Genomic DNA, 19489 nt, shown 5'->3' with positions numbered 1-19489 from the left:
GCACCAGCTTTGTATCTAATTATAAGTGCTTTCTTCATTGTGAAGAGCCTTGAGAGTTAGCATCCAGCTGCTGAAACTGGCAAGGAGGCAAACGAAGCTCCTGGAAAGAGGCTTGCTCAGGATGCCAGAAAGTGCTGAGGACAGCTGTGGGATTACAGAGCTGTCCTGGTTATTGCTGCCCTCCAGCACTGACCCACAACCCAGGAAAGAAGCCCAGGAAGGTTACACTTTAGAAACCCAAACTTTTACTTACTATTTTCCACAGAAAGTTACTTCGAATTAAAAAACCTAGGCAGTAAAAAGAGCAGAGCAATCCTGTGTTAAACAGTGTTCAAAGGAGAAGCGCTGTGCTGTATTATGGCCATATCTTTATTACCCTTGAAAGAACAAACCTCTCCCTTCAATCTGTCGACTGCTTGAGGCAAGTCAGAAAGAAGGGGACAAGAAATATTACCTAGAGTTGCCCCATGTCTTGCCAGTCTGACTGTCTAATTCCAACATGACACAAACCCTATGGAAAGCTCTACATTTCCGTTGGGATGGGAAAAGGCAGATGTGTTCAGTCAAAATAATGATACTCTCCATACTTAAGTGTTTGAGTTGAAAATATTTAATCAATTTAAATAAAACCTTAACAGCTGTAAACAAATAGGAACCTGCCACTACTATCTTTACCTGCCTCAGGCCTACAACCAGTTTCCCTCCTAGTTATGTTGCTGAAGGCTTGTCTCACCTTCACAGAGCTCAGATATTGAACAGCAAACAACTACAGGGGGGGCAGGAAGCAGAGATTCACAAACTCCTTGGTATGGAAAAGCAGGAACTTGTGTTGCTTCAGGTGTTCTTCAGAGGCGTAGCTCACAGAGTTGACCTACAGCCTGTTCTCTGGTCCTCGTCACAAAGCATCCAACTTCCCTCGATGGAACTAGGAACACACAAAACCAGTTTGCTCCTGGCCTTACTCTAAAGTGAAGGTTTGAGAAAAGTACAGATGGGTACAGTGGGAAACAGTTTTGGTAGAAGTATCTAAGATACAAGTTCTGACCTTTCTTATCTCTGCAAACGCTGATCCAAAGGCAGGTTTCACCTGGGTTCTCTCCCTGATCCACTGTGGCAGTTTGTTAAAGGTGGCAGGGCGTGTGTACCTGTGGTCCAGGAGCAGGATGCTGGCAAAGTCCTTCTGATGGCGAATGGCTCTGCCTGTACAGTGTACAACCACATTAAAATGGCCCAGTCAAAAGTTTGTTCTCAGACAAAGAAACTCATGTTCCTGTCATCTGTACTTAGATAGATTTGTAACATGTCCCTTTTCCCACCCTCCTACTCCAGTGCAGTCACATTTTGTATCCCCCAACCTGTCCAAGGAAGGATGAATTACCTATCGACTGGTTTACTGCCTTCATGCACAGGTTTTCAATCAGCACTCTGCTAGGTGCCTGGCCGGCAGCTCTGGGCTGGAAAGGAGAAATAGGTAAGACTAAACATGAGCCAGGTGTAAAGCAAAATAGAGTCTTAATGACAAAGTGAGGCACATGCTTTTACCCCTGCAGAGCGAGCAGGCAGCCAAGCAATCCCCAAGCTGAGAGTGAGCAGCAACAGAAGAAAGGCTGCAGTCAGAAAACTATGTTGAGCATTCACAAAAAGCCAGCCCAAGGCCCCCTTAAAGGCAGAAAACTTGTCCCCAGCTGCCCAGGAACAGCATCTCCAGTGGGCAGGGAGAAAGAACAAGTGAGTCAAGAGGACTTCTGCTACCTCCTGGGGTGAAGGGACCTTGCTCCCTTTGGAACTCAAGGAGTTCCCAGCGAGCCCCACTGGTGTTTCCCTCCACTGAGCTTCTTCCCCGTGTTTAGAGCCCCCTGCACATGACAGTGTGGAGAAGGCTGCGCTGTCAGTACCACACAGACTGGGAAATGAGGGCAAGCTCAAAGGAAAAAAAAAGGAAAAAAATCTTCGAAGGCAGCCCTGGGACTTGTGTGCTGGGAGGGAAGTTAATACTGAAAAGCAGAAGTGAAACAGGCAGAGGTGTACGTGTCTCTGTTACCATTGTTCTGTCAAGCCAAGTCATTTTTTCCTGGAGCTCTGGAGATTTAATGTTGGGGTAAGGCATTCCCACCATAATCACACACCTGCAAGGGGCAAGGGAGGACTGCGTTATTCTTAATGTCTCATCCTAGAGCACCCTGCCAATAGGCTGATGAATTAGAGGTCACTGCATCCCTGAAAGACAGCCAGCCCTGGAAACCAAAGGCGGCAATTAAAGCACAGCAGTCTGACAAGCATATTCTGAATGGAAAGCTGCAGAGGGATTCAGGTTGCCAGAACAAGGGATTATCTAGCACAGCAAGCCTGACTGCATCACTCACATGACAAGTAGTCTGGTCAAGCTCGGTTTTACACCCCCCAGCAGACTCGGTCCCATTGGTTTATGCATCAGCCGAGGCCACGTCCTCCCTAGGATTTTCTATCTATGCAAGTACTGATGCATCCATCCTGCTTGGAGTCACCACATCGCAGGCCCGGTGCTCACCTTCCAAGGAACAGCCACCTTACCTTCCCAGGTCATCGGAGAAGTTGATCCCTTCGCTCATTTTGCCTCCAACTACAGAAAGCAGCAGGGCCCCCGTCATCTGTCCTCCTGCCTGGCTGCAGCGCTGCAGGAGGGGGACCAGCAACTTAAACCAGAGTAGGGAAGATTTCTGTGCTTCAGGAACACTCCCACACCTGGGCTGGAGTCCTCTTCCCTTGCTAAAAGCTGCAGTGCCCTCTTTAGCAGCACTCTGTGTGCAGCTGGGACGCCACGCTCCCACCAGCCTGCCAGCTCAGCTTACCTTTATGCACTTGGCATACTCCACCAGCACCTGCTCCACCTGGCTGGCTTTCTTCGGCTCCTGAAAGATCTGTCACAGGCACAGCATGTCAGTTGCAGCAACAGGGAAGCAGTTTAAGGAAAGCAAATCATTTTACTCCCATGCCATTAAATGGCACATGGAACTAAGATCAGAGAAGGACTAATTGCCTGAAAAAACAACTTAACCAGCACCTTTCCCCTGCACCCTGGAAACACACTGCATGCTCACTACAGCACTTTTCAACCAGGCTCTGAACGGACCAGCAGCTGCTCTGCCCCTCCAGCATTCCCTTTCAGCTTTGCCAGGCTTGCCTTAACTATGCAAGAAGTTACAAGTCATCTGAGAGCTGAAAGGCAGGAAGGCAATGTGCACCTCTTCCACTCACGAATAAAGATCCAGTGGGATGAGGAGACCCTGCAGCTGCAAGATCCTGGAGGACAGTGACAAGACCAATCAGTTCAAATCACCAATTCACTCCATGTCATAGCTCCCCTTGCCCACTGAATAAACTAGCTTTCTATGGAAAGCATACATAAAGTAGTATTTCTTTATGTTATTCTAGCATGCCTAATTAGTTACTGAAAGCCCCTGCAGTTAATTAAGCAGCATTTTGATAGATGCTGCACTTTGGCCTAAATCACAAGTTGTTTTCCTTGTAAACAAGAGGTGCAACATCTGTCTTTTCTGTGACGGTGAAGAACCAAAAGGACGTGTTTTGTCTTGGTTAACAAGAAGTACTATTAAATTTTACCAGCCAGAATCAGTCTTTCATTAGAAAAATAATTGGCAATTACAAATATAAGCCAGAATTATTTAACTTATTGTAACAGTAGCTAGTTAATCCTCTTAGTTAAATTAATTTTCCCTGCATAATTTATATATAATCTCAGTGTGATCTCACCCGTCACCTCAGGAAAGACTTTAACCTTCCTCTGCTATGATATGATCTTGTGTGTGGGCAGCTGAAAGTCACACTTGCGGCACTTCGACCAAATTGCCTTGCTAATGCATATCCAATTTGCTGCAGACTGCAAAGGCTGAACAAGAACAAACCAGAGTTGGAAGGCAGAGCAAGCTGTGTGGCATGAAGCCTTGGAGGCACCAGGCAGGCTGTTGGGACCCTGACAGAACACACCTGAAAGGCGCTATGAGTGTTAGCTGTACAAACACATGGAGAAGCTGAAGCATGATACTTCTACCTCAAAAACCTACAGGCATACCCAGGTGCCAGAATGCCTGCACCGAGGCTGTAAAATACCTGGGACTGTGCTCTCCTAAGCCACATGGGAAGCTTTTTAGCTTTTGGTAAACAGAATTCACAACCAGGGTGTAGGTAATTCTTTTTTCTTCCCCTGGCACGTGATCCAAGATCCCTGCCCCACACCCTGAGACAGACTGCCTGACCTTCAATACCCAACTTTCAAATACTTGTGTGAGAGTCATTGCAAAGATTTTATATTTGCAGTGATCTCCCGATTTAATGTTTCTTATCGCTTCTTCAATGGGAGTCACCGCTGCTACTCTTTCAGTTCTTATCTCTGTACTTCTACCAGAAAAAACCCACCATTTGTCCTATGAACTGCACTCTAGTCCCACTCTGCCCAGCCCTCTGTTGTGCTGGTCTGTGTTCAAGGCACACAAGCTGAGCCTGGGAAAAACAAATTCCCTGTAAGAGCTCGACCTGAACAGCCTCTCAGCCACACGGGAAAAAGCTCGCTGGTTATGGAAAGCGAGGATTGTCTCCCACCATGGCCACTACACAAGACTGCACGCTTAAAAGAATCTATAGCTGCATTTAATCTAATTTAGATCCCAGCTCAGTGATCAGCCGCCCGGGAAGTATCATTTATTCATTACTGGAGGGATTGGCTAGATAAACATCCGCTCTGCTCTGCTGTGCAGAGTATGAGAACAACTCGGCAAGAGAGGTCTGTAACGCATAGATAATTGTTTGATTTTTGAAGCCTCCATTTAAAGTACCAACTGCCCCTGGCTGCACAATTACCTTCTTCTTAGCTGCCAGGCGGGTGAGCAGCCCCATCTTCTCCCAGTGTGCATACACCTGCTTCTCATATTCATAGGAGGGGAAGAAGCACACCACACCTCCTGGGACCACGTTGCACAGGTTGCAAAGGATACGACCTGTCTCATCCATCTGTAAGAGAGACAAGAGCATGTTGCAGCTGACAGGAGCTCCCACTAATGCCGCTCCAATTCTGCGCTCAATCTCAGGATCACATCTCCCCTGTGACATACCTTAGGGGAGGGAAAATGTGGGAAATATGCCAGGTCTAAGAGAGCTCTCTAGGGGAGCTGGGCATCATGAAATAGCTCTTCACAGCTTGGCCTCTCTGCCTAATCCAGGATTTCTGTTCCTGCTGTGGAACAGTGGTCATTCAGGAAAGGAGGGTTTGTGTCTGCTGTCCCAGTGGATGGGACCTGTCACACTAGAACAGATGTGGAGAGCTAGCTAGCACATCTGGTGGAGATTCAGCAGGGGCAGAGCAGATCTAGTGTCTGACCTTGGGTGCTTACTGACCCACCAAAGGAAGAGGGAGAAAGTGTAGAAACATCTGCTGCTGCCCCTGTGGTCTGGGCTGCACTCTGCAAGGCTGCCACACTCCGCTGTCACTGAGCCCTTCAGACTGCAAAGCACAGTCACAAATCTCCTTCTGATACCCAGCACACAAATGCAGGACCTCAGTACAGCCAAACAGGAGTTGCTAGCATTCCTCATCTCCAACAGCTATCTCTGAGCAGGCAGCTCAAAACCCCTTTTACTGCTACTCTTTCCCAGTTACTTGGCAACACACCTGCCCCAAATCCTATGGATTTCCCTTGCCATGGCTTTTGATCCGCTCACCTTTCAAACAGAGAGCACACTATCCTACAAAACATAAGCACGTGAAGCAAAAAAAGAGATACCAAGGAAGGGAACAAAGGAAAGACTGACCATCTGGGGCAGGTCTCTCGTCTGGTAGGTGAACTCCAGCTGCTGGTTGGAAGGACCATTGCAGAGGATTATGGGTAAAATGTTTTCTGGAGGAATCACATGTCCTGGAGACAAGAACAAGTAGTAAGAGTCAACATTGCTGCTGTTAGCACAAACCCCGCTAGCTAAAAAGCTTTATCTGCATGCAGTGACAGAGGCGCCTGTTTCCCTGCCTAAGCCAAAGTGCCTAAGTCACTCTGCTGCGCTGGCTTCCATTCCCTGCGCCCCTGGGAGGAAGTCACGGCACACTGCCTGCTGATACTGGCCAAGACCACTGAGGAAGCTGAGAGTGGAAGGGAACTAGCACCCCTTTGTTGCCCCGATTTCTAGGAAAGATGCCATGTTGCTTATGGAGTGCTGACAAAACAGCACCAAAGAAACTGCTGCTCTCGGGTCTTGCAGAGACAGATGACCTCTCCCTGCCACCCCCACACACTCACCACAAGAGAACTCCACGACACGTGCAGGGTCCATACCAGCACAGGATAGCAACTGCTCTCGGAAATCAGCCACCTATGAACCACAAGCCAAAGAGGCGTAAAGTACCAGTGTCCCAAAAGATGCTACATCAGCAACACTGGTACTGCTTCTCGAGCACCGATGTCGGGGGAGAGCTAATCAGCTCCATAAGGTGGGTTGCTGGCCGCAGCATGATGAGATGGCACACAACCATCCCACAGGAGGGATGACTTTCGCATCATGGAGGGAACCCAAGAGCATGGGAATGCCGAGCACACAAGCCAGGGCTGAAAGGCGTGCTGGAGACCACGGCAGGCAGGAGAAAGGGCCTGCGTGATCCCGCGGTCGGGGAGCGCGTCTGCCTCGGCGGCCCCGAGCAGGGCAGCCCCCCGCAGCGCCCCGGCCGGGCGAGGGGCGGCAGCGCCCCCTGCTGGCGGCCCGGCCCCGCGCGCTGCCCAGCCTGCGGCCGCGCTCTGCCCCGGGGCCCCCCCGGCCGAGGACAACAGGCTGCGTGGGGGTGGGGGCGGGGGCGGCCTCCCCTGTCCGTGCCCGCGGTCCTGAGCCTCGCCGAGGCCCTGCTGCACCGGGCAGGTGCCCTGCCTGGAACCACCCCGCCTCTCCGGGCCCACACGCTCCAGTTGCAGAGTTACCCGGGCCCAGGACCCCCGAGCACCGCACGGAGCACGGCTGGGGCTGCGACCCATCGGCTCTCCCAGCTGCAGCCGGAAGGGCTCAAAGTTGGAACGGTGGCCTTGCTAAAAGGAGGTTCGGCGCTTTGCAACCCCCTTCCCTCATCACCACAAGGGCAAAGAGGAAATCCCAGGACACTCATGTCCAGAACGGGATAAAAGTCACTAACGGGGGTATCTGACACCCCACGGCACCTGTACCACGCAGACACACTGCCCCTTAGACACTAAAGCAGTGGGGAAAGGGTGATCAGCTCCCTGCCACCGTACCAGTACTGAAGTCTTGATTTTTTTCTGAAAGATCCTCTGTGGGATGGTCCCTGTGGGATCCCTGTCCCTTTAGAAGGTCATATGGTTTTACAAGGTCCTCTGACTGCTGGCCATGCTAGTCCCAACCTACCATGAGCTCAGCCTCAGCCTGTATCGTCCCGAGGACAAGGCTGACAAGGTTAATCCTGCCCTTGCACCTACAACTTTTTGCACCAACAGGCAGTGTGCCCATGTCACGCAGGGAAAACATACCAGGGAGATAAAAGGGGAGGTAGGAGAGAGGTTTTTTTCCACACACACACCACTGGAAGTGAGAAGAGCACATTCCAGAGGGCCAAGCTGCTATCCTTCCACATCTGCTTGCAGATAGCACCACAGACCTCCTGAGGCCTCAGCATAGCATCTTTTTTCCCTTACCGGCTGCATGGTGCCCCCAGCGATGATTACAGCACGGCATTCTTCCACCACCTTGGCAAAGTGGACAGCTGGATTCAGCAAGAGGAATTTGAGGCTGCTCTGACCAACTGTGCCTGGGAAATGAAGAGAAACAGCATCAGGAGCTAGCTGTGACACACACTCGGAGACGAGAGATTCTCCCCCTGCCCTGGGCACTGCGGCAGGTCACCACCTCTCAAAGCAAGGACTTGTTATTCAGCACTGCCAGAGACAGAAGCAGGTAACACAAACCTGGAAGTTACGTTCTGCTTCCTAATCTTCCTGGTGCTGTAGAAGAGGTGCAGTAATTTGCAGGACAAAAATTGACATCCAAAGTGGGAGCAGAGCTCTGCAAACCCTGGCCCCACCATCCTTGGTTAAGAATTTGTTTAGGTTCATGAGCGTCCTCAGACAGACCAAGCCTGCCAGCCTGCATCACGGATGGCAGATACGTTGCTGCAGGCTCCCCCCAAGCTCAGGATCTCCTCCCTCCCTGCCAGTGAAGCATCCTGCTTGCAACTCATGCAACCTCTCCCCAGCTCGCCCTTTCCAGTACCTTGCCTGTTGAGAATGACTCTACCATCTTGGTTTGCATTCGTAAGGGCTGACAGAAATCCTTCAATCTGCATCAGCGGAGAGGCAGTTCGGAGCTGGTCACTCTCAGCCTCCATGGGAGGGCTCTGGGGAGTACCTGCTGGCCCGAAGAGAAAAAGGACAGGCAGGCAACTTAGGCCACACTTCTAAACAGAGGGACTAAGCACGAAATACAGATGAGTCCTTTCCACAGGAACGTGCTTGGTCTACGTAGGCAGGCAGAGAACAAAGACCAAATAAAGGTGAGAAATCAAATTCTGTCTCATTGCTGGGGGCGGGCAGGGTGGAATCTGTTTTTGTAGCTGTTCAGCATCACTGAACAGAGCTACCCATGGTAGCTCAGGTCCCAGAGCCAGCAGGTCACAGCAGTGCAAAGCTCGAGTGCATGCAGTGTAGACACGGAATGGCATCATCATTTTGCCTGGAAGGGGACCTCAGGAGATCTTCTAATCACATGTATCTTTGCCTGGGTCCTCCAGTTAGATATGTTAAAAAACACCTGTGCAGGACAGCTTCTGCAGTCTCTCATTCTTCAGATCTGCCTCCCCCCTTTCTCCATGCAGATAGATGCAGATTGTACCTCCTCACTTTGTCTGCAGATGCACAAGTAGAGGATGTCTGAACTCACCCTCTTTATTAGGTCCCTGCTGGAGGGTCAGAAGAAAGTTCTGCAAACCAGCCAACTTCTGGTTCTCCTTGTTGGTCTTCACAGCTGTGGCAGTGCCTCCATAGCGCTCCACGAACCCAAAAAGCTGCCAAGCAAAAGCCAGAAAGACTAATATTACCAACAGCAGGAACCAGACAAGAACGGGTTTGCTGGCCTGCCAGAGATAAAGTTCCCTGGTAGGTGTTCACAAACCAGCCCAATCACAATCTATCAGCACAGCCCCAAGCTCCTGTTACTTTCCTCTACCCACTGAACCAAAACCAAAACAAGTGTCTGATGCTTGTTCCTCCAGTGTGGTGCAGCCTACCGGGCTGGCAGTTTCGAGGCCAAGCTGCACAGTGTTAGCACCCACTGGAAAACCGTGGTACACCATGTTGTATATTTCTTTACTGTATAAGCAAAAGGTAATCTGCCCACATAGTGCTTTTTGCAGGAACCATTTTGTTTGCGGAGCAGGGTGGAGAAGACAGGGTGGAGAAGACCCAGCTGCTGCATCTTCCACTTCAAACTCAATGTGTGATACTGCACTTGAAAACTGTTGACCATTAAGCCTCAGGGGCAGTACCTTCCTACTGATGAGGCTCTTCTCACAGTAACGCTGAACCTGTTGGGAGAAAGACAGAAAAACGAACTGGCATTCAGCACCCCTTCTCCCATCCTGCCGTCCTTGATCCCTGTCCAGCAGGGGTGTGCTCTTGGGGAGGGGTGCACCATTCCTTGTTGAGTGTTGCCTCCCAGACAACAGTTTATGACAAAGGCATTGCTTCCAGAGTGGAAACACATGGTGTTAAGATGCTGTGTTTGGAGGTTCAAGGGATGGGGTGAGGTTATTGGAGTAGTAGTTTCCTCATCCTCAACCCTTACAGTTTAGCTTTGCCCACAAACACCTTATGCGCTCGTACATGTTTAGTTGCTTGCTTCCCTCTACCCCAAAACCACCTATCCAGCTCTAATGCACTGTTATCCAGACAGCAGCAGAAGAGATCGACCTACTGGGGAGGTGGGGAGAATCTGCTAGAAAGCAGATTCGACCATGTGGGCCTTGGCTCTACTTCCACCTCTCACACACGCTTCCTGATAACCTTGAACAAGTCAGCACCACCTAGGAGTGCCCTAGAAGACTACAACACTTGCATTACCTTGAAGAGGTTGATATTGTCAATCTGGCTCTGAAATAGAAAGTCATTGATAGATTTTAGCACCGTCCCTGAAAGAAAGGGGGGGAAATGAGAAAAAAAATTACTAGCTGCTGGGCCTGCAGCCCCTTACTGCCCACAACCATGTCCCTGACTGATGGCTGCATACCCCAGGTGTTCACTCCAGTCTTACCTGTTTGTGAAACTGCCTGACAGCTAGGATTTTGGTTCACATTACCTGTAAAACATGAAACCGATTCAAAGAAACTTACGAGTCCATCTTAAAACAAAGCAAGAAACTAACAACTGAGCTGAAACAGACACCCACACCAGGACAAAACCCAAGAAATAACTGTACATCTGCAAAATGCAGCTATTACAGACAAAACATCAGTTCCTGCTCAGTTTTCATTTCCTCTGTATGACAGTCCTGCACTGTAGGACAACTGTGCTGCTGCATCCTAAGAAACACCACCTACATTCCTTCTGAAGCAGGAGGCAGGAGGTAGGGTGGGTGCATACAAATGCTCACACACTACGTAGTCATCATGCTGCAAAGATAGAAGGGACAGCGACTGCAATGCATCCCTCACCCCTCCTCAATGCAGCAGCGGGGAGCTGGGAGGCGCATAGGCTGACAGGAGACTGGGAACTGGGGAAAGCCTCCAGCCAGCTCCATGCCCAGACCCCAACAGCCAGAACAGGATTAATTGCTGTCACTCCCCGCATTTTAAGCCCTAGCATTTAACACCCACCTCACACCTCATTTTGCAGCCTCAATCAAGAAGCTGCACACAAGCTGCATTTTCTAAGGAAAGCACTTAACTGAGTGTGGAGAAGAGAACAGGGGCAGGAACAGAGCAGGAAGAAAAGTATATGTTTCCGAGAAAGGCAGAGAGTACCACCAGGCCCTTGCCCCAAATTACTGCATTTTTCCTAAGCAAGGAGGAAGTTCTTTATGAACATACAACAGGCTCTCCTCAAGACACACTGAGGTCTAGCAAACAGGTCATTAGAGGAAAGGAGCCCTGCAAATCCCACCGGATTTAAAAATCACAGCAAAGTAGTATTTTCTCACAAAGGAAAAGCACCACTTAAGAAAGACTCATTCTGCAGAGGCATGCCTGATGGATAGAGGCCTTGCTACCAGATGACCCAGGAGATTTATTCTGTGAAGCTCTTATGCCATCTGATCACTGTAATACATCTGCTGTATTCCTCACTTACCATCCTACCTCATCCCCACTGAGATCAAATCTGAAAACCACACAGAAGAAGGAAACTGTCTCTATCAATTTATGATGTCATCTGCTGCTCCTCAGCTAATCAAAGAGAGGGGTTCAGGCATACACCAGTCAACGTCCCCATGTTACAAAACAGCCTGAGAAATAAAATTGATGGCATCTGAACATATACATGAGCAACACTTCCCCACAGTCTCTGCAGAGGGGGAATGGGGACAGAGCCTGAGGAAGCACCAATAGCTCAGAGACTAACAGCACCCCTAGAGATAGGTTTGCTTACCTCCCAGCACAGCCACAAACCGCTCCAGCAGATACAGGATCTGCTTAATGTACATCAAGTTCTTTGCCTTCAAACGTTTCCTGTGAAAAACAAGACAGGTATTAGGCCCCAAAATGCCTTTAGGGACTAACTCAAGCAGCTGAGCTGCAGAAGCAAGCATCTGAACTCCCTTTAATTTTGGGGAGACAGGAAGCGAGAATGATTTCCCCTAGGCTCACTCTCCCTATTTGTGACAAGGCATAGACCTCTGGATACCCTGCCTAAGGTCACCCCAGATAACTCACTCATGCACCTCATACTGTTCCTACCATTGCTGTTCTCCTCACACATTAATTACAGTTTGTTTATTACAATGGCAGTGACGTCTCAAGTCCCTGTTGCAATAATGCTCCACAAATTCAGATTTATTAGCACCGAGCACAATAATCAACCACTGCAGGGATGACGATGCAGAGCCAAAACCCACGATGCAGAGCCAAAACCCACGTATAGCTTCCTCCTCCTCAGAGCTTATTGCCTCAGCCATAAAGCACATGAAGGACTAACGTCCGGGAGAGACATGAAAGGCTGAATCTTTTGAAACTCTGCATCACAAAGCAGGAGCGATTAGAGGGAGATAGATACTGGGAAAGGAACTGACAGTATAAGGGAAAGCCAGAATCCTCAGGGTATCCCCCCTTCTCACTGCTTAATACCAGCCCCAGGAGTCTGGCTTAGATGGATTCTAGACAGAGATAATGAAGCAAGTGGCTTTTCAACTGCAGAAGTATTAATGCAAATAACTTTCCACTGGGGAAAAGCAAGAAAGACCCTGCAGACATGAGACAAGCCATGGCATCCACACTGCCTGCCGCTGTTGTGCCATTTGCCTCTGAGATCCTCACCTGTATCGCTCCATGTACTGCAACAGCTGGGAATGGGCACAGCACAGCTACATGAACAAAAAAAAAAGGAGCCGTTATGATGCAGGAGTCAAGAAGGGTGTTCTGCTGGATGCAGAGCTCACTTAGGATTAACAGGCCAGGCTATGACTCACCTGAGAGCCACTGACCTCCGCACTATGGATACAGGTGATGGTGTCTATGAGGTTGTGGGCCTCATCAATGATTACAACCTGGTCCTTCAGCTTGATCCCAGCAGCGCTCCTGGTAGGCTCATGCAAGAGCATCTGGTAGGGCAGCACCACCAGCTACAGAAAAAGCACACGCCGCCCTGATTCTAGCTTACAAACTAGATCCTTACAAACTTAGGGCACTCCCCAACCACTCACTAAGGGTCCAAATCAGATGGCCTTGCAGAGTTCAGTCAAGTAAGTTACACTTATGACAAAGGTAGGAAGAGAGACAGCCCATGCTTGAGAGGGGCACTGGCATTTAAACTGAAGGTAAGTTATGCCACAATTGCCTGTTGGCTCAGGTTACCTTCTGACTCTCCTTTGAAGCACTGAAAGCATGTCTTCTGATAAGAGAACCAAGCAAGAAAGAGTGGTGGCAAGAAGTAAGATTACACCCACATGCCAGTATCGCCTCAGTTATTGAGCCTTTCAAGTATTTCAGAACGCTGAGAAATACTCACAGCCTCCCTGTTAACTTCACGTGGGTATTCTCATTTTCCTTTGCTTTCTCAGTAAAACTACAGCTGACAGAAATACAGCCCGTTTACATATTCTGGCAACATTGATTAACAGTACTGGAGGGAGCAGGCAACTGGTTTATTCTTAGACCCTCTGGCATTAATTCTGCTAAAACTGTGTACACCTTACCTGAGCAGCAGGAATGGCGTATCGACTCCCAAAATAGGGGCAGGCTTTGGTCTCCCTTCCCAAAGCCACCAACTGCTCAATATCCTTTACTTCCACTAGAATTTCATCACGGAGAAACTGCATTTGCTCGTAGGAATAAAATGGGCATACAGTGCGACTCACACGTCTCTTCTTCCCTTCATTCTCTTCATGACTCTTCTTTTCTAACAGCAGAAATCAAAGCGAGCTATGAGCAACACACACCCTAGCCTGAAACAACCACTTTGCAGAAACGCCTGGATTTCAAAGCAGGCTTTGTCACATGTATTTTTGACCTATCATCTATTTCAAAATTATTCAGCGGTAACATCTGCATCTCCACAGTGGCGCTGCTCTTACCAGTTAGATTTAGCCACGTGACATTTTCCAACGTTTCTAGTGGTGAGTTACAAAGACAAGTATCCTTCCGTTGCAGAAGGCCTGACCAACTTAAGACACTCAGAAAATACATACAGGTACCAGCATCCTAGACTGGACGTCAAGAAAAGTGCTGAGGACCTCCAGCTCTGCTCCTCCAACCTGCCATTTTCAGGCTCCTACCACTGTCTTGCTAGAACTGACTGGCAGTGCCCACTGTCTCCAGACTCTCATACCAGCTTTATCAGCGATTGCTTCCCCAGGCCAGAAGTGTTCCTACCATGTTTATTCTTTTGCATCTCCATGCAGCGGTCATTGATGAGCTGGAGAGCCCCCAAGCGTTGCACCTCCTCGTTCACACACAGGTTCTTTAGCAGGCAAAGAGCAAAGCGGTAAGTGGTCAATTAAGAACTGAGTGCCCCTTTGCTGTACAAGAAAGTATTTCTTCAAATCAATCTCAGAAATGGAATAGTCTATCAGTCAGACATTGGGCATACTAACTGCTACAAATATGCCTGAAACCCATAAAAACTTAGCAAGCAGAATAAAAATGGGAAAAGGTGCACTAAGATGGCTCACTGCTACACAATAGCTTCTAAAAAATGCTACCAGAAGTAATACTAAGAGCGCCTTCCCAGTAACCCAGATGTCTGTAATATTCCACATCAGAAAAGGTAACAAAAACCCCCAAAGTTTTCTTGCATTTACACCAAAGGTTAAATGGCCAAAACACAGTTCACAGAAAAATGAAAAATGTACATCACAGATCTGTGTCACAACCCGTGACTGCTTTAGTTTTTCAATGGGAGATTCAGTCAGTCCCTGAGATGCCTTCTGTGGTGTCAAACCCACACACCTCGGCTAAGTCTCTCCCATCAACTTTAACATGCAGTCTGGGTCACTTGTGAACAATACCACATACCTGCCTGGAACCCAAGGAGACCAGACGTGTCTCTTTCCCAAAAGGACTTTTTTGCACCTCATGCACAAACTGAGACAGCTGGGAGTGAGTGCGGCTGCAGTAGTAAATCTACAGTAAGGAAGAACAAAAGGAAGACTAGAAGAACGTGGAAATCAATCCCCTACCTACAACCAATCCTGCAGGGAATCAGCCAAGCACTTCAACAAGGTTAATCTTGCTCAAGCCTTCAAAAACACAAGGGAAGGCACATGTTTGAGTGCCATCTTACAACTGCTGAGGCCAACAGCCTTATCTTTGTTTTCTCCTATGCATTTGCCTTTGTTTACATTTAATTTTCCAAGGTGCCTATTAAAAAAACAAAAAGGCACTCACCATTGGAGAGTAATAAAAAACTGTTTCTTGCAGCATGCTTTCACAGCAAACCACAGCAAAAATTCAGCAGTGCTAGCAGAGCAAGCTGTTTAGGCAGCCAGTGCAGTCCAGAAGGAGATGAGCACAGCAGAACTGGTTGCTATTACCAACACATTTGGCAGGTACTGGATGCTAGTCCCTAAATCCTCCTTTACTGCACAACTCTGGGAAGGGTGCAAGGAAGCCATAATTCTGCTCGCTCCTATGCCGTTTTATGAGGTGGCACTACTTACTTTCCTCATCTCACCTTAGTCACATGCTCTTCTTCCAAATCATCGTCGTCAGCTTCCAGCCTAAGAGAAGAGAAAGCTCAGTTTCTCAGTTTCCTTTCAGCAGATCACTGACAGTTAGAATCAAACAATGCTCTACTACAAGAGAAAGGCCTCAAGAGAGATGGTTATGTCATCTCAAGAGCCTCAGATCTTAACTGACAAGGTACAAGAAAAATCGACCTTTTAAGAATAGTGTAAGTGTGCACAATCAAGTCAAGCTTGCTCTTTAAAAGAAAAATATCTGTAGGGCTGTGTCTTTAGCAACCTCAAGATTTTTTTTATTTTTTAAATCTGGGGCTTCTAAGCCCTGGGCATAAGCTAATCAGTGCTATACTATTCTTTGGTGAGCTTATTTATTTATTTTTGTAAAACTTTCCCTTTAGAGACAATTTACCACCCTCAAGCTGTTGCATACAGAAAAGCTTCAGGAAGATATTCAGCTGCCATAGAGTTCCTCAAAGGCAACAGCAGTTTAATGTTTGATAAACTACATGTAAACTAAGTAGTTAAATGTTTTGCAATTTTTAAGGCAGAAGGATCTGTCTAGATACTAATTAGTAAATTTGTATTTTAAATGTATTTGACTTTTCATGCTGAAGTATGGCTTCTGGCTTTCTGCATAAAGCAAATGTATGAAAGAGAGAAGTGTGCATGGGGTTTTCGTGCTGAGACTTGGTCTTTAGAAATATGAACATCTCTCCCTTTAGAGTATCAAAAGATGCCAGTGCCAATCCACAGGACTGACAGCTTTCTGTGATGCCCCGAGTTCCCTTTCGCTTTTCTAATGTAAGGAACTTGATCTCAAGTCATTCACTCAGCAACCAGAAGTGTTCTTTGGGAAACTGGACATAGATAAAGGCAGGGCATTGCCACACATTTTAAGAAAGATGCACTTTCTCAGAAAACACTTCAGGACACTCTGCTCAGTCTAACAAAAATTTAGAAAACAAACAAACAAAAATAAAATTGCCCCAAAACACCAAACAGCCAATTAAACAAACAAACCCCCAGAACAACCACTACCTTACACAGCTTGAATGGGGGAGAAACTCCAGATCTGCACAATCACAAGTGAAATCTCTTTAATCAAGGCAAGCCAAGAATGATACAGAAAATGTTCCCTTGGCATGGAACCCTCTCAGTCCCTGACCTTACCCATATACCACTTTCTTTTCTTCGTCACTCTCATATTCAGCAAGAATCAGCTCCTCCTCATTGTGATCCAGCTGCTCTAGAACATCCACTCCATCTCCCTCTGAAAAAACCTCCTTGCTGAGCTGAAGAAGGCGCTTTGTCTCATCCTCCTCAGACCTCTAAAAGGAACATGTGATCACATTATTTCTCACACAGAAAGAGAGGTAGCACGCCCACCACTTTATGCCATCAACACGTCAGAAGACGGCAGAGTTCCTCACAGGTAGCCAAGGGAATGGCTTGCTGGGTTAAACCCCCAGCAGGACAAGAAATGCACCCAGGGTGTCTGAAGCTGTTCAGCCCTACAGAATGCAGCTGTTACCAACAACCAAAGACTTGCCCTCGCAGACATATATGAAGGGGAAACTTCTATGCAACTAAGAACTAACAGATCTTGAAATGACAGTATCCATGTAATCCAGTATTATTTGCTTGAAGTGGCCCATAAAAGACATCTGCCTGAGAAAAAAGTGTGTAAACAAACATGTAAGGACATAATCAAACACCATCCACACTTAACCCAAAGCCAAGATAAACTCAGCATCTGTTTTAGAATGCAGAGCACCAAACTTTTGCTGTTTTTTCTCCAGTTATGCAGTTCTTGTTCTAACACAGGTCTACCCCTCTACAAAAACTCCATTAAACTGTTAAGAATAGTTTTCTGATTAACTTTGTGTTCTGATAAAGAAAACTTCATTTTTTAATCTGAAAATAGTATCTTCCAGTCAATGAGCTTTTTTTCACCACGACATTATGAAGAAATGCAGTTAATGAGCAACAGGGGAAAAGAATTAGTTGCTTTTCCAAGTCTTTATAGTATTTCTCACACTTGCTTTCTAGCTTTTTATCATGCTTTCATTTCACATGATCTTCATTCTTCTTTAAGAGACAAAAGTTCTTTGTTCCATTTGTTTTTATATGCCATTCACTGTTGCTACTTCTGCCATATCCTTTTGACAAAAGTTGACCAAAACACAGCACAGCACTTGAGATGGAGCACACTAAAAACTAATAGCCTGGCAGCCTAATAAATCTGCCCGTTTGGGGACCTGAAGTATGTATTTCTGGGAAGTTTGCTTCATACCACCTTAGAGCATTTAGAGGCAAGAGTACTGAGCCCAGCTCACCCACCTAAATATCAGGAAAAGATATCTGTGAAATTTTTATATGTGGAATTTTTATATGTAGAAAAGTGACATTTCTGAATAATACAATCACGTTTGCTATAAGAGTAAACAAAATACACTCGTTCCCTGGTGGTGAGCAAAGCACAACCAAAGCCTGACCTGGCTTTTTTGTGGGGGTCTTCTGTTCTCATGACCTTGAATTTAATCATAGTTCTACAGGTTTTAGTACAGTAGTACAGTGTGTTCACATATGCTCATAAAACGGAGAGCCTTCAAAATAATAACTCCAAGTATTAAAGCTGTTAAAAGCAGAAGGCCAGAAGACCATCAGAACACACCACCTCTCCATCCACACACACACATTGTCACAGAAAATTCTCTATGCACAGATTGTTTTCCATATTTAACCAAAAACTTTGGATGGCCAATTTCAGCAACCTAATACACAGAGCTACCCAAACAGATGGGTTAGAAATTCAGTGTAAAGTTCCCAATAAAATCAAGTGAAAAACACCTGAGGTAACCAAAAGAGAAAGCTCTAATCTCTGCAAGATAACTCACCTTCCTCTTTGCTGCGTATTTTAACTGCACATTATGGCGAATTCTCTCAAGACGTTCTTCTCGCTTTTTCCTCCTGATCTGCTCTTCCTAAAATAAAGGGAGAGTGAAGGAAGGATGAAGCGTATTTAGTCCAAAATCCTGGGTATAATTGCTTTCCTATGCCCTAGGTATAGTAAAAAATTAACTCTGAAACAAAACTGTCAGTACACTGTCCCTTTCTCCTGGGGTGCATGCCTATTACATGTTATTATGTTCAGAGCGATACAGTTTCCTATCTTAGGCAACCTGCAAGGCAATGCCTCGTCCCTCATAACTGAGACAAAGTCCTACGAAAGACAAAGACCACCACCAAAGTTTGCCTTGTGTCCATCCATCGCCACCCAGGACATCAGCCTTTCTGATCCTCACACCTCGCTATTTTACCCATCTCTGCACATGAGCATTTCTCAACCTTTAGCCTGTCCACCAAGTCCTGCTCTTCTTTCTTCTGCACAAACGCTGTGACCCACTCTGGCTCCCCCGCCGCGCCGCTGCTCTCGGGGTGCCCTGACCCGGCTGATGCTGATGCTGGCTGCGTCTTCCCCTCCTGCCCGCTGGCCTCAGGCGCCAGAATTCTCGCCTCCTCCTGCTGCTTCTTCTCCTCAAAGTCTCGGAGCCAGGTCAGAGCCCCGCAGATAAGGCTCAGGGATTTTCCCTGACAGAAAAAAAGAACGAGTGAGGCCCCGCCGGTGGCCGGTGACGACTCCACAGGGACAACCCGCGCAGTGGCAGAGCCCGCTTCTGAGCAGGCCCGGGCCCAGACCTGCCCCTCCCCGGGTACCCCCGGCCCTCCCCACCCCGAGGGGCCTCCTGCCGGCCCCTTCCCGCCGCCCCGGCCTCCCGGGCCCCGGCGGCCGCCGCCCCGCCTCACCGTGCCCGTGGGGCTCTCGAAGATCCCGACCCGGCCGGCCTCCAGCGCGCCGTACAGCGCCTCCATGAACTGCTCCTGGATGCGGTACGGCGTGTAGGGGAACGGGAACCGGCCTCCCCGGGGGCCCGCCGCCCCGCCGCCCGCCGCCTGCGGGAACGCGGGCCCCGCGCCCGCCGCCGCCCAGCTCGCCATCCCGCCCGCCGCCGCCCCGCTTCGAACCGGGCGCCCGGAGCCGGAGCCGCCCCCGCCCTTCCCGTGACGCTCCGGTGACGGGCAGCGCGGGGCGGAAGGGAAGGGGCGGAAGGGAAGGCCCGCAGCG

General features: G+C 48.2%; 1 protein-coding gene across 4 annotated transcripts; it reads right to left on the bottom strand.

The window, feature by feature from the left end:
- Positions 1-587: 587 nt before the first annotated feature.
- DDX11 (DEAD/H-box helicase 11) lies at positions 588-19454 on the bottom strand. Of its 4 annotated transcripts, none has more exons than XM_056341137.1 (26): positions 19171-19452; positions 18712-18954; positions 18261-18347; positions 16534-16691; positions 15354-15399; positions 14696-14803; positions 14054-14141; positions 13378-13580; positions 12652-12804; positions 12500-12546; positions 11616-11695; positions 10285-10329; positions 10095-10162; positions 9521-9559; positions 8917-9040; positions 8251-8388; positions 7677-7789; positions 6282-6354; positions 5803-5906; positions 4855-5004; positions 2829-2897; positions 2551-2651; positions 2042-2126; positions 1379-1454; positions 1046-1200; positions 588-925 (listed from the first exon to the last, which is right to left on the bottom strand). In XM_056341137.1, the coding sequence occupies exons 1-26, from the start codon at positions 19360-19362 to the stop codon at positions 896-898; spliced, it is 2775 nt and encodes a 924-aa protein (XP_056197112.1). In that variant the 5' UTR covers positions 19363-19452; the 3' UTR covers positions 588-895. The 4 variants fall into 4 exon arrangements, with proteins under 4 accessions (XP_056197112.1, XP_056197115.1, XP_056197110.1 ...); XM_056341140.1 differs by having other exon boundaries at positions 8251-8385; positions 19171-19450; XM_056341135.1 differs by having other exon boundaries at positions 588-1200; positions 19171-19454.
- Between the last annotated feature and the right edge of the window lie 35 nt (positions 19455-19489).

Source organism: Falco biarmicus, chromosome 5, assembly GCF_023638135.1.
Source record: "Falco biarmicus isolate bFalBia1 chromosome 5, bFalBia1.pri, whole genome shotgun sequence".
NCBI classification, from domain to species: Eukaryota; Metazoa; Chordata; class Aves; order Falconiformes; family Falconidae; genus Falco; species Falco biarmicus.
The sequence above is the reverse complement of the archived record's forward strand: the minus strand, read 5'-3'. Positions and strand labels throughout refer to the sequence as shown.